A 13,641-nucleotide genomic window follows, 5' to 3' on the forward strand; every position below is an offset into this window, starting at 1 on the left:
TCTATATTGGGTCAACTGATATGTTCAAGAACAGATTTTTGCAGAGCAAGAGATACAGAACAAAGATGGGTAAATAGAGTTAAGATCCGGACCTAATTGAATTGGAGTACAGGTTAGAGGGGTGAATGGTCTCCAGCTTTTCCCATCTCTCGTTAATCATAGAATCATAGAATCCCTACAGTGCAGAAAGAGGCCATTCAGCCCATCGAGTCTGCACTGACCCTCCGAAAGAGCACCCCATCTAGGCCCACGTCCCCGCCCTCTCCCCGTAACCCAGTTTAACCTTTTGGACACTAAGGGGCAATTTAGTACCTAATCTGCACATCTTTGGACTGTGGGAGGAAACGGGAGCACCCGGAGGAAACCCACGCAGATGCTAGGGGAAAGTGCAGACTCCGCACAGACAGTCACCCAAAGTCGGAATCAAACCCGGGTCCCAAGCGCAGTGAGGCAGCAGTGATAACCACTGTGCCACCGTGACGCACAAGAAAAAATAAAATGAACCCATCAACTGGAAGTTGGTTGGTCCGACACTTTATCAATCGGGATGACAAGTCATTCAGTTGAATGATTGGAGGGAGATGGTGGCAATGTCACTGGACTAGTAACCCAGAGACCCAGGCCAGTGCGCAGGGGACCTGGGATCAAATCCCACCATGGCCGATTAAATCCAATTAATAATACGGAGGAAAAAAACTGAAATATGAAGCTCATGTCAGTAATGGCGACCGCGAAGCTGTCACTGGTTGTGGTAAAAACCCCATCTGGTTCGCTGCATCCTTAGCTGGTCAGGCCTACATGTGACCCCAGACAACATGGCAATGTGGGTCAATCTGGAATGGTCCAGAAAGTCACTCAGTTTGAAGGGTAATTAGTGGGAGGTGGGTACATAGTGGTATTGTCACTGGACTAGTAATAATGAGACCCAGGATAATGGCCTGAGGACATGGGTTCGAACCCCAGCGATTAGACTCAATAAAATATCTGGAATTAAAGATCTAATGATGACCATGAAATCATTGTCTATTGTTGTTAAAAAAAAAACATCTGGTTCACTAATGTCCTTCAGGGACGGAAATCTGCCATCCTTACCTGGTATGACCTACATATGACTCCAGATGCACAGCAACGTGGTTGACTCTTAACTGACCCCTCGGGGCAATTAGGGAGGGGCAATAAATGCTGGCCTTACACCCGTGAGGCAATAAAGGAAAAAATTATTGAACGAGGGAGACAGGAAGGGCAACACGGTGGCACAGTGGTTAGAACTGCTGCCTCGCAGCACCAGGAACCCAGGTTCGACTCCGGCCTCTGATGACTGTCCGTGTGGAGTTTGCAATTTATCCCCGTGTCTGCGTGGGTTTCCTCCGGGTGCTCCGGTTTCCTCCCACGGTCCAAAGATGTGCAGGTCAAGTGGATTGGCCATGATAAATTGTCTCTTAGTGTTCAAAGGTTAGGTGGGGTTACATGGTTTATGGGGAGTGGGCCTAGGTAGGGTGGTCTTTCAGAAGGTCGGTGCAGACTTGATTGGCCAAATGGCCTCTTTCTGCACTGTAGGAATTCTATGATTCTGTGATTCCAATAACTCATATTTCTCCAGGGATAATGCAGAATGGACAAGCTGGCAACTGATGCTAGCTGAGGTTTAACGAGATGCAATATAATTTAGTACTAGCTAGGGTAATATATAATGCCACAAAATCCTGAAGATTTGTGATTAAAGCGTAAGATAAGAAGTGTGAAACTTTATGCCGTGCTGCAGAAGTGGAGATCAACTCGCCCATAATGCCTTCCTGGACAGTGCAATCCAACTCTTTAGAATATCGCAATTTAAACCCTTGACGCAAATTTATTAGTTTCACTAAAGATCAGGCTGCACTGTTGGATCAAGTGAATGATTTATTTGGCTGAATTATCCACATGTATGCTTTGACGATGATCTTTTGCCGTTCTACCGTGTGAATCTTTAGACTTTTGCGCCAACCTAGAAAGTCTTTGTACCTTCCAAGACAGTTAATATAGCATCAACAGGACCTCTTCCTGCCTAGAAGCATTATCGAGTGCTCCAGAAAAGTTCCACAGGAAAGGGTTAATAATTTTCATTGATTTAGCATCTTTCACGACTTCAGAGCCTCTCAAAGTGCTTTTTGAAGTGTGCACGCTGTTGTAATATAAGAAACACAGCAGCCAATTTTGTGCACAGCAAGCTCCCACGAACATCGATGTGAGAACAACGCGATAATCTGTTTTTGTGATGTTGGATGAGGGATTAATATTGGTCAGGACACCAGAGACGATTCCCCTCCTCCTCCTTGAAATTGTGCTATGGGATCTGGCATCCATCCTTTGGACAGATGCAGCGAGTTAAGCACAAAATATAGGCTGACACTGTTGGAGGTGCCATGTTTTGGGTGAGACATTAAAGTTAAACCGCCCTCCCAGGATATAAAAGATCCCCCAGCATCCAGAGGAGAGTTTCCTACATGTCCTGGTGCTTTTTTTGTCTTCACACACACTCAAACTGTTTTCCCTTTGGGGAACAGTGGGGAAGTGATGGAAGGATTCCTAAGCTGATTATCAACCTGTTGAACCACATAATAAATGCTCCTTCCATGGCCAACAAGTCCTGGCATTGGACTGGAGCCTGGCAAAAAGATAGGGGCACTAGCACTGGGCCACAAGACCTCCCTCCTGGTAAATAATTACCCTCAACCGGCACCCAACATTGATTATCTGATTATTTATTTCATAATAATAATAATAATAATAATAATAATAATAATAATAATAATAATAATAATAATAATCGCTTATTGTCACCAGTAGGCTTCAATGAAGTTACTGTGAAAAGCCCCTCGTCGCCACATTTCGGCGCTTGTTCGGGGAGGCCGGTACGGGAATTGAACCCGCACTGCTAACCTGCTAACCTTGTTCTGCATTACAAGCCAGCTGTTTAGCCCACTGTGCTACACCAGCCCAGTCTGTGGGAGCTGTTTAGCCCACTGTGCTAAACCATCCCAGTCTGTGAGAGCTTGCTGTGCATCAATTGGCTGCTGGGTTTCCTGCATTGCAGTATTGACTACAATTCTAAAGTATTCATTGGCTGCAAAACACTTGGGGGGGGGGCATGCTGAGCCTGTGAAAGACATAATGGAATTGCAATTTATTTGTTTCTGAAGACTGGCTCAGTGCAAACAGGCCAGTAAGAGTCCGCGAAAGAGAATTTCTTGAAATCTGAGAGATGCTGAACTCGACGTACCCATGAGCATGTGCCCTGCACCAAAGTGTAAGTCGTAATCCTACCTGTCTTGTGCGGAGATGCAGCAGGAACCAAGCAGAGGCAGAGCCAGGCGATGTGAAGAGGTACATGGAGCATGCTTAACCTGAAAGAAGAAAGAGAAGGTTTCTCTGGTGATTGTTACCAAAAGGCTCAATGGATAGCTGCTTGTGGAACTGACTGCCTCTTTGGTGAGCTCGCTCTCTCTAGCCCTGCCCCCCCCCCCCCCACTCCTCCCCCCACCCCCCGCCCATCCTCCCCTCCCTCGGTCCCCCACCAGCTCTGAAACATCAGACACCGCACAATAAATATTTCAGAGGCTTGGAGCACAGTTTACTGGTCGCAACTTCACTGCAGGAGAGGCAACGGAAACAGTTAGACAGATGAACAGTGACAAACAGTAAAAGACCCCTAGGCCCATGCAGCTACGACAATGTCCTGAACATCACAATATCAACACACTCCCCTACCCACCCAAAAATTTACGTGACCACCTGAGAGGTGCAAAGGATACGGGTTTTTATTTCTAAATAGCCAATTGTGGGAAATGGAAAATATGAAAATTTCCAGTCTTACCCTGTCAAACTCCGATTTTAAATTGCTATCAAGTTATTGAAACCAGGAGACCATTCTGGCCATGTCGATTGTTATACAAGGTAAACCCCACCCAGACCCAGATATGCGTGCGCATGAGCACAAACATATATATATTTATAAACACATACATGTAGGGCAGCATGGTAGCACAAGTGGATAGCACTGTCGCTTCACAGTGCCAGGGTCCCAGGTTCGATTCCCCGCTGGGTCACTGTCTGTGCAGAGTCTGCACGTTCTCCCCGTGTCTGCGTGGGTTTCCTCCGGGTGCTCCGGTTTCCTCCCACTGTCCAAAGACGTGCAGGTTAGGTGGATTGGCCATGTTAAATTACCCTTAGTGACCAAAAAAGGTTAGGAGGGGTTATTGGGTTATGGGGATAGGGTGGAAGTGAGGGTTTAAGTGGGTCGGTGCAGACTCGATGGGCCGAATGGCCTCCTTCTGCACTGTATGTTCTATGTTCTATGTTCTATGTGACATATAACAATTAGCATTTATATAGTGTCCTTAATGTTGTAAAATATCCCAAGGTGGTTGCAAATGGGGAATATTGGAGGGAACCAATGTGGGTTGAAGCTTTGAAATGGGCAGGAATGTTGCCCTAAGAAGAGAGGCCATTTAAAATCAGATAGAAGCAAAATACTGGGAATGCTAGAAATCTGAGAGAGACAGAGGCCGGAATTCTCCAATCATCGGGATCAATTTTTCTCGCTGGCGGTGCACCCCGGCCAGTGGGTTGCCCAACGGCATGGGGTGGTTTCAATGGGAAATCCCATTGACAAGAGGCACAAGGATAGAATCCCGCCGTCAGCGACCGGCCTGCTGTCGAGAAACACTCGGCTGGGGGACCAGAGAATCTGTTTCAGGTCCGGACAGAAACTTAGAAATTATAGGAACAGGAGGAAGCCATTCGGCCCTTTGAGCCTGCTCTGCCATTCATTACGATCATGGCTGATCATCAAGTTCAATACCCTGACCCCGCCTTCCCCCCCCCCCCCCCCCGCCCCCAGTATGACCCTTCTCCAGAACGTATACAGTTAAAATCAGCACAACCCCCAGAGGGGCTGTCATGCAAAACTAATGACAGCAGGCAGGATTCTCCATCCGTTCACGGCAACGGGGATCTCCGGTCCCACTGCCATTAATGGGAGGTTTGGCTGAGCACCAAATTCTCCGTCCTCGCTCGCAACGGTAGTGGGACGGACTGGCAACGGAAAATCCCGGCCAGGCCGATTGTGCTCACCATTACTGTCAAATAATAGCGCAACAAATCAAGGGGGAAAAGGCAGCAAACATTACAGGGCTTCATCAATGTTTTGTGGGAATGGTTAAGCAAGGCAGCTTTGTCGCAGATGATGAATCCTGTTCTTACTGTGATGATGTGTAACAAAAACACAGAACTGTTACAGCGTAGAAGGGGGCCATTCAGCCCAAGGTGTCTACCCCAGCTCTCCGAGTGAGCAATTCATGGAGTGTCCTGGTCCCGCCTTCTCCCCTTGTCCCTGCGCATTCTTTCTTTTCAGATAATAACCTAATTCCCTTAGGAATGCCTCGAGTGAAGCTGCCTCCGCCACATTCTCACACAGTGCACTCCAGACCTTAACCACTCACTGCGTGGGAAAGGGTCTCCTTGTGGCTCCATTGGTTAAGTCTGTGCCCTCTCGCTCTCGATCCTTTCACCAGTGGGGATTGCTTTTCCCTATCAATCCCTAAATAAAATCCAGTCAGGGTGCAACAGGGCATGTCATGGGACACGACCAACAATTAAAGGTTGTGAGTTTGAATTCCAGGAGCGTAACTTGTAAAAGTGAATGGAATAAATCTGGCGATACATATATGGGCTGGCACCATGAAACCAGCCACATTGGTATAAGGATACCCAACTAGGAGGGACAGGCATTAAACATTCCCTCACCAGTAAGCAGCACATTTCACACAGAAATGATCAACAATTAAATTCACGTAGCACAGAGAAGAAAGGTCCCCTTTTCCCAATCCCGCTCCTCTTCCATGTGTGCCAACTGCACCTTCAATTGAAAATCTTCAATCCATCATTGTGACATTTCCCAGTTCCCCTGCCAACCACTCTTCGAGCCTTTCCGAAGCAAGCTGTCAAACACTGGATACTATTCGTAATGTGGCTAAGTTATTTGGAATTGAGATGAGTTGTCCCTGAGCTCAATTCATATGGGGCAATTAGGGACATAGGAACAAGCAGTGGCCATTCAGCCCCTCGAACCCGTTCCACCATTGGAAGAGATAATAGCTGACCTGTATCATAGTGAAGCAGTAGAGGCTCCTTCATTAAATGTTTTTAAGATAAAGATGGATAGTTTTTTGAAGAATAAAGGGATTAAGGGTTATGGTGTTCGGGCCGGAAAGTGGAGCTCAGTCCACAAAAGATCAGCCATGATCTCATTGAATGGTGGAGCAGGCTCGAGGGGCCAGATGGCCTACTCCTGCTCCTAGTTCTTATGTTCTTATAACTCAATGTTTCTTTAAGCCTGGGCTAATAAACATCTATCAAACTCAGATGTTAAATTGTTAACTTGTTAATTGAGCTAGCATCTACTGCTTTTTGTGGGAGAGAATGCCACACTTTTACCATCCTTGAAGGAGTGTTTCCCAACTTCTCTCCTGAACAGTCTGCCATCGATTTTATGGTTTTGCCCCTTGATGTGTTGGGTACTCTGGATCTGTGGGGACTGCATTTACCTTAGCAGTAACATAGACAGGCTACCAACACTTGTAATAGTACAACTCTATTTTATTTAACTAAGAGCTGTTAAACATACTTGCACTGTGGGTCGACACCATGTTAGATTGACTGAAGACCTATGCCTAACCTGACCAGCCTATACTGCTAGCACATGGTGGATGTTTGTGCTACTGACTGCGGGCTCTGTCTGTCTCAGAGGCTGCATCCCGAACGAGCGGGAAAACTAGTGTCCTCTGGCTTTATAGTGACAGTGCCCTAACTGGTGATTGGCTGCTGTGATGTGTGCGTTGATTGGTCTTGCAGTGTGTCAGTCAGTGTGTGTCTCTGCACCATCATATACTGATGTGTATATTATGACACCCCTTTGGGCCTCGTCTTCACCCATACACCAAGGAAGAAGTGAAGGGTCCATGAGGAAGGAGGCAGAGTCGGTGGGGGGGGGGGGGGGGGAATTTTCAGCGATTCTCTCCAGAGATAGCGCATTTCCCGATTTGACCCGCCCTTCGTCGGTGATGTCACTTAATGGAAGTCAATAAATTTGAATATGATTAGCCAGCCCCCTCCACCCCCACCATTGAATATTCAAACCTCGACAAAGTGACGTCACATTGGTAAGGTTTACAACAGCTTTCTTAAAAATGAGATTCAGTCAAAGGGGTCTCTCCAGGGCACAGAGGTAGGTAGCCCATAGGGGCGAGAACATGACTGGGCAGAGCCCATGTACTGCCAGCTGGCACTGCCCTGGCACAATGCGGCACTGCCAGGGTGACAATGCCAGGTCGGCACTGTGCCAACCTGTGCCAGAGGGCAGTGCCAGGGGCAGGCCCTCTGGGGCTGGTGCGGCTTTCCTGTTACGTGTGGTGAGGGGAGGGGAGGAGGGGGCCAATGTCTTTGAGGGGGGGACTTGTAGGCACTGATGGGGGGGGCGCTGACGATATTTCCATGGTGGGGAGAGTGGAGGCAGGATGTTGATGTTCAGTTCTGATCGTGACGTCCTTTAAAGATAGTGCCCCAATCGGCTCTATCAGCCCCGCCCCACCAGGCCGTACACCCCGCCCACTCATTTGTTTTCTTTCGAGAGGCTCAAGATGTGCAGTGAAACCTGGTCTGTGCAGCTGGAGAGCTACAGCCCGACGTTCAGTCAGAACCTGACACTTTGAAAATGTATGGTAAGATTCCGCCCGAGATCTCTAGCTCACTGGACAACCGCGCCACCTGGACAGGGACAGCAAAAGAGAGAGGGAACGATGTATTTCCAGAGTTTGGCTATGACGACCCAATTCCTCAAGAAAACTGGCTTACTCGCCAATCGAAACGGTTGCCAAACTGTTCCGAACTGTGTCGCGTAAAAAGAAAGACCTTGTTTATCACAACTACCAGGCATCCCAAAGTGATTCACAGTAAAGAGTATAAATGAAGTGATTTTGAGATGCAGTCAGCCAATTGGCAGATAGCAAAATCCCACAATGTGCTAATGACCAGGCTTTGTGCTTTTATGATGATAAGTGAGGATTCAGTATTGGCCGGGACACCAGCAACAACTCCCCTTTACCTCTTCAAAGCAGCACAACGGCATCTTTTAAATGTACCGGGGAGAGAGAAGTCAGGGCCTCGGTTTAACCTCCCATCTGTCCTCCCGCAGCGCTCCACTGGAAAGTCAGCCATGATTTTTTGTGGGACCCAGGGCAGCACGGTGGCACAGTGGTTAGCACTGCTGTCTCACGGCGCCAAGGTCTCAGGTTCGCTCCCGGCCCTGGGTCACTGTCCGTGTGGAGTTTGCACATTCTCCCCGTGTTTGCGTGGGTTTCGCTCCCACAACCCAAAGATATGCAGGCTAGGTGGATTGGCCACGCTAAATTGCCCCTTAATTGGAAAAAATGAATTGGGTACTTGAAAAAAAAAATTTTTTTAAATAATGATTTTTGTGGGACCAACCCAGAAGCTTATCACTCGGAGACGAGGGTGGTGTCAACTGAACCACATGTGATCATAGAATAATGCAGATCAGAAGGATGCCATTCAGCCCATCGTGTCAAGACCAGCTCTTTCAAACAACAATGCCACTCCCCCCTTATCACTGCAATCCCCCTCTTTCGTCTTATCTCAACAATTAATTCTCATTCATGTATTTATCTCATTTCTTTGGAAGGCCACTGTTGAATCTATATAGCTGGCAGTCAGTACTTTCCAATTCCTTTTTTTCTGTTTTTTAAAAATTCCAATTAAGGGTCAATTTAGTGTGGTCAATTCACCTACCCTGCGCATCTTTGGGTTGTGGGGGTGAGACCCACGCAGACATGGAGAGAATGTGCAAACTCAACACGGACAGTGACCCGGGGCCAGGATCGAACCAAGGTCCTCGGTGCTGTGAGGCAGCAGTGCTTACCACTGTGCCAGTGCATTCCAATACCTAACCACTTGCACGCTAGGCACCTTGGAAAAAACTGTACTTCATCTGCCTATAGGAGGGAAGGTGGAGACTACAGAAATGAAAGTATTGCTTCTCCAACATGTAGTGCATTCTGACAGCGATGACTTCAAATGGACGTCAGTGTATAAATGATGGGAGGGAAAGTTCTCCCGCTCTCTCCCTCCGTGCGCCTTGCGCAGCGAGTGTGGAACGGGCTCCCAGTAAGAACAACCGACGCAGGAGTAAACGGATCCTACACTAGAGGGCCAGATATCCAATTAGAAGTGGGACTATCTGAGTGTCAGAATACGTTCAAACTGATGGCCACATGCTGAACGTTACTTGAGACCACCTGTGCTGTTGGGAAAGAGCGGGATAAGAGGGCGAAACATTGTCGATGGGCTAACACTAAACACCAGACAGCACATTTTCAGAAGGATGCAAGGGTCCTCCAGGGTGCAAAGGAGGTTTTACCAGAATTATTTCATGGATGTTAGCTGCAAGGTTAGGTCGGAGAAGCTGGAGTTGTTCTACATGGATCAAAGGAGATTTAGTGGGGATTTGATAGAGACGCACAAGAGATTAGGACAGGTTTGGATAAGGCAGACAAAGCAAAGCTATTAACTGGTGGTTAAAAAAGTTAGGGGACACAGATTTAAGATGTGGGGAAATAAATACAGGGACAAATGTGAAGAAAAACATGATCTGGAACCAGCTGCAGATGAGGGTGGCAGAAGCAGAGGCAATGATTTCAAAAGGAAATTGGATGGACAATTAGGGAGGCATATTTGAAGAGCTACCGAGATAATGCATAGAACTGCTCAAGGAACTACATGGACTCAATGGGCTGAATGTCCTCTTTCTGTGTTGTAATAACACAGTGACCCTATGTAAAAATAAATTAATATTCAGGACCTTTCTTCAATTATCCTTCAGAGCGAGGAGAGTTGCAATGAACTTTTAGAACTTTCATAACTTTTAGAAAGTAAACTGAATCAATAATTAAAAATGAAAAAATGGCAAGGCTATGGGAAAGGAACGAGATTGGGAGCAATTGGCCAGGGGCTGGCACAGCCAGAGCGGGAAGAATGGCCTCCTCCTGCGCTGTAAGCCATGTTGGCCATCTCTGAGTGGGTCAACACTGGGCAGAGAATGGAGCACACAATGGCTACTCCGGCGCTGCACTGCCTGAGATGCTGCCGTTCAGATGTGACGTTAAACCGTCGTAAAAGATCGCATGGCACTATTTGAAGAAGAGCATGGGAGTTGTCCCTAATGTCCATGCCAATATTTATCACTTGACCAACATAACCAGAAACAGATGATCTGGGTCATTGTCACATTGCTCTTTGTGGGAGCTTACTGTGCCCAAATGGCTGCGTTTCCAACAATACAACAGTGACTACACTTTGGGGTAGCACAAGTGGATAGCACTGTGGCTTCACAGCGCCAGGGTCCCAGGTTCAATTCCCCACTGGGTCGCTGTCTGCGCGGAGTCTGCACGTTCTCCCCGTGTCTGTGTGGGTTTCAACCGGGTGCTCCGGTTTCCTCCCACAGTCCAAAGACGTGCAAGTTAGGTGGATTGGCCATGCTAAATTGCCCTTAGTGTCCAAAAGGTTAGGAGGGGGTTATTGGGTTATGGGGATAGGGTGGAAGTGAGGGCTTAAAGTGGGTTGGTGCAGACTCGATGGGCCAAATGGCCTCCATCTGAACTGTATGTTCTATGTTCGAAAGTAGCTAATTTGCCATAAAGTGTTTTGGGGAGGCTCTGAGGTGGTGAAAGGCACTATCTAAATGCACGGTATTCCTTCTTTCGACGACGACAACAACTCGCATTTATATAGCACCTTCAATGTAGTCAAGAATTCCAAGGCACTTCAAAGGAACGATTGTCAGACAGTATTCAACAGCGAGCCACAAAAAGAGACACTAGACCAAAAGTTTGGTCAAAGTGATAGGCGTTAAACAGCATCTCAAAGGAGGAGAGAAAGAGTGAGAGAGGTTTAGGAAGGCAATTCCCAAAGCTCGGGGCTAAGGTCAGGGATGAGCAAGAGTAGGTGGCACGATGGTTCAGTGGTTAGCTCTGCTGCCTACAGCGCCGAGGCCCCGGGTTCGATCACAGCCCACTGTCTGTGGGGAGTTTGCACATTCTCCCCGTGTCTGCATGGGTCTCACTCCCACAACCCAAAAAGATGTGCAGGGTAGGTGGATTGGCCACGCTAAATTGCCTCTTAATTGGAAAAAAAAACAATTGGATACTCTAAACTGTTTTTAAAGAAGGGATGAGCTAGAGGCCAGAATTAGAGGGGAGTAGAGATCTCGAAGAGGTATTGGGCTGGAGGAGATTCCAGAGATTGGGAGCAGAGAAGTAACAGAGGGATTTGAAAAAAAGGATAAGAATTTTAAAATAGAAATGTTGCTGGACTGGGAACCCATGTAGGCGAGCACGGGAAGTGCTTGAGGCTGCCCGGTGCCAACACCCATAATTAGGATCAATCTTTAGGCAAGAGGGGGAGAAAAACTGGTTGAAATAAAAGGTCAGCAAATGACCTCAGTCCTAACAAGACCCAAAACATTCTCCGTGGAAAAGAAAATGAATGATAGTAATAATTTGTGATTAATTGCTGGGGCCCTGATTCTAAAGAAATGGGCAGCGAGTGAGCTTTAGTGACTGTCTTTGTCTGTGGGTTGGCCCCAAATTTTAACACATAAGTTAGAGTTGAACTAATCGCCAACTTTTCCTAACTGTCCAGTGCCAGCCAATTAAACTTACAGAGCAGAGGTTTATAAAACATGGAATGCTCTGAAACAGCCAGGTTGTAACAGAGTCTGTGGGGAATAACTGGGATGTGTGGAATTGTTTTTTGGGTCGAAATAGCGCAATTTTAATTCTGTCTCACGCTGTCACACGACACAACTGCAGCAGCTCGAAGCGGCGTCGCAGATCTCACTTCGCAAAGAGATGCCTGCCCGGCCCGTTAACATTTCAGGTCACTGCACGTTGCCCACTTTGCTGTTTCCGAGAAGATATTTGTTTTAGAATTATTATTATGTCAATTTTAGTCCCATCCTCTGTCTCACCCACAGACAAGCCCAGCAAACGTCCGGTACCCAAGTGACTGATTCCCAAATGAGCCCCGATCTTGAGTGTCAGCTAAACATTTGGCTGGGGTGTGCATCACAATCAAGCCCTGATCCTATTTTCATCCAAAGCCCTCAGACGCAACTAAGGTGGCTTGATGGCAATCAAGACCCTGAACCCGGAGGTCAAATGTAGTTTTGCTTCAGGCGGCATGGTGGCTCAGTGGGTAGCCCTGCTGCCTCACAGCGCCAGGGACCTGTGTTCGATTCCAGCCTTCGGTGATTGCCTGTGCGGAGTTTGCACATTCGCCCCGTCTCTGCGAGGGCTTCCTCCAGGTGTTCCGGTTTCCCCACAGACCAAAGATTAGGTAGATTGGACGTGCTAAATTGCCCCTAATGTCCAAAGATGTGTAGGTTAGGTTACGGGGCTGCGGGGATGGAGTGGCGTAGTGGGCCTGGGTGGGGGTGCTCTTTCGGAGGGTCGGTGCAGACACGATGGGCCGAATGGCCTCCTTCTGCACTGTGGGGATTCTATGATTATAATTCTGTCATCCAATGAAGGACTGTGAAACTACAAAGCAAATCTAGCTAAAGTGGGGGCTGTAGTAACGTAGGAAACGTGGCAGCCGAACTGCACACAGCAAGATCCCACAACTTCTTTAACGCTTCCACATTGGTACCTGGAGACGGTGCCCAGTTTAGTCCCTGCTAATCTCAGCTCGGGGTGCTGGGGAAACAGCACAACCAGGATTGGTGCCCCTGGGTATGTAAGGGGTGCCATGTTGGACCCGGTTCTCTTGCATCCTAGAGAACCTGATAGAAATGTGTACATGAAGAAAGCAAATAGGCTTTAGAAAATAGGAGCAGGAGTAGGCCATTCAACCCATCGAGCCTGCTCCACCATTCAGTCTGATCATGGCTGGTCATCTATCTCAACGCTATATTGCACCTTGACACCTTCAGAGTGGAGAAAGTTTGGGGAGGCAGTGGTGTTGTGGTATTGTCCCTGGATTAGTAATCCAGAGCCCCAGGGTAATGCTCTGGGAACCGCATTCGAATCCCACCAGGGCAGATGGTGAAATTTGAATTCGATAAAAGTCTAATTGGCGATTGTTGTAAAAACCCATCTGGTTCACTAATGTCCTTCAGGGAGAGAAATCTGCCGTCCTTACCCGGTCTGGCCTACATGTGACTCCAGACCCACGACAATGTGGTTGACTCTTAAATGCCCTCTGAGATGGCCTAGCAAGCCACTCGGTTGGAGGGCCATTAGGGATGGGCAATAAATGTTGACCCAGCCAGCGACACCCAGAGCCCCTGAACGAATAAAAAAAATCTATTTCCTTCTTAAATATATTCAGTGATTTGGCCTCCACAGCCCTCTGTGGTAGAGAATTCCATTGGTTCCCCACCCTCTGTGTGAAGAGGTTTCTCTTCATTTCAGTCCTAAATGGCCTCTCCTGTATCCTGAGACTGTGACCCCTTGTTCTAGACCCCGAGCCAGAGGAAACTACGTCCCTGCATCCAACCTGTCCAGCCCTGACAGAATTCCAGTGACCACA

General features: G+C 47.7%; 1 protein-coding gene across 4 annotated transcripts in view; it reads right to left on the bottom strand.

Moving 5' to 3' along the window:
• Positions 1-13,641, bottom strand: part of ncanb (neurocan b) — a 263,481-nt gene that overhangs the window by 186,509 nt on the left and 63,331 nt on the right. For all 4 annotated transcript variants that reach the window (XM_072482254.1, XM_072482255.1, XM_072482256.1 and 1 more), the window contains one exon: positions 3,304-3,383. In XM_072482254.1, coding sequence (XP_072338355.1) covers positions 3,304-3,376 — 73 coding nt within the window. In that variant the 5' untranslated portion in view covers positions 3,377-3,383. The remainder of the gene's footprint in view (positions 1-3,303; positions 3,384-13,641) is intronic.

Source organism: Scyliorhinus torazame, chromosome 18 (genome assembly GCF_047496885.1).
Source record: "Scyliorhinus torazame isolate Kashiwa2021f chromosome 18, sScyTor2.1, whole genome shotgun sequence".
Classification (NCBI taxonomy): Eukaryota; Metazoa; Chordata; class Chondrichthyes; order Carcharhiniformes; family Scyliorhinidae; genus Scyliorhinus; species Scyliorhinus torazame.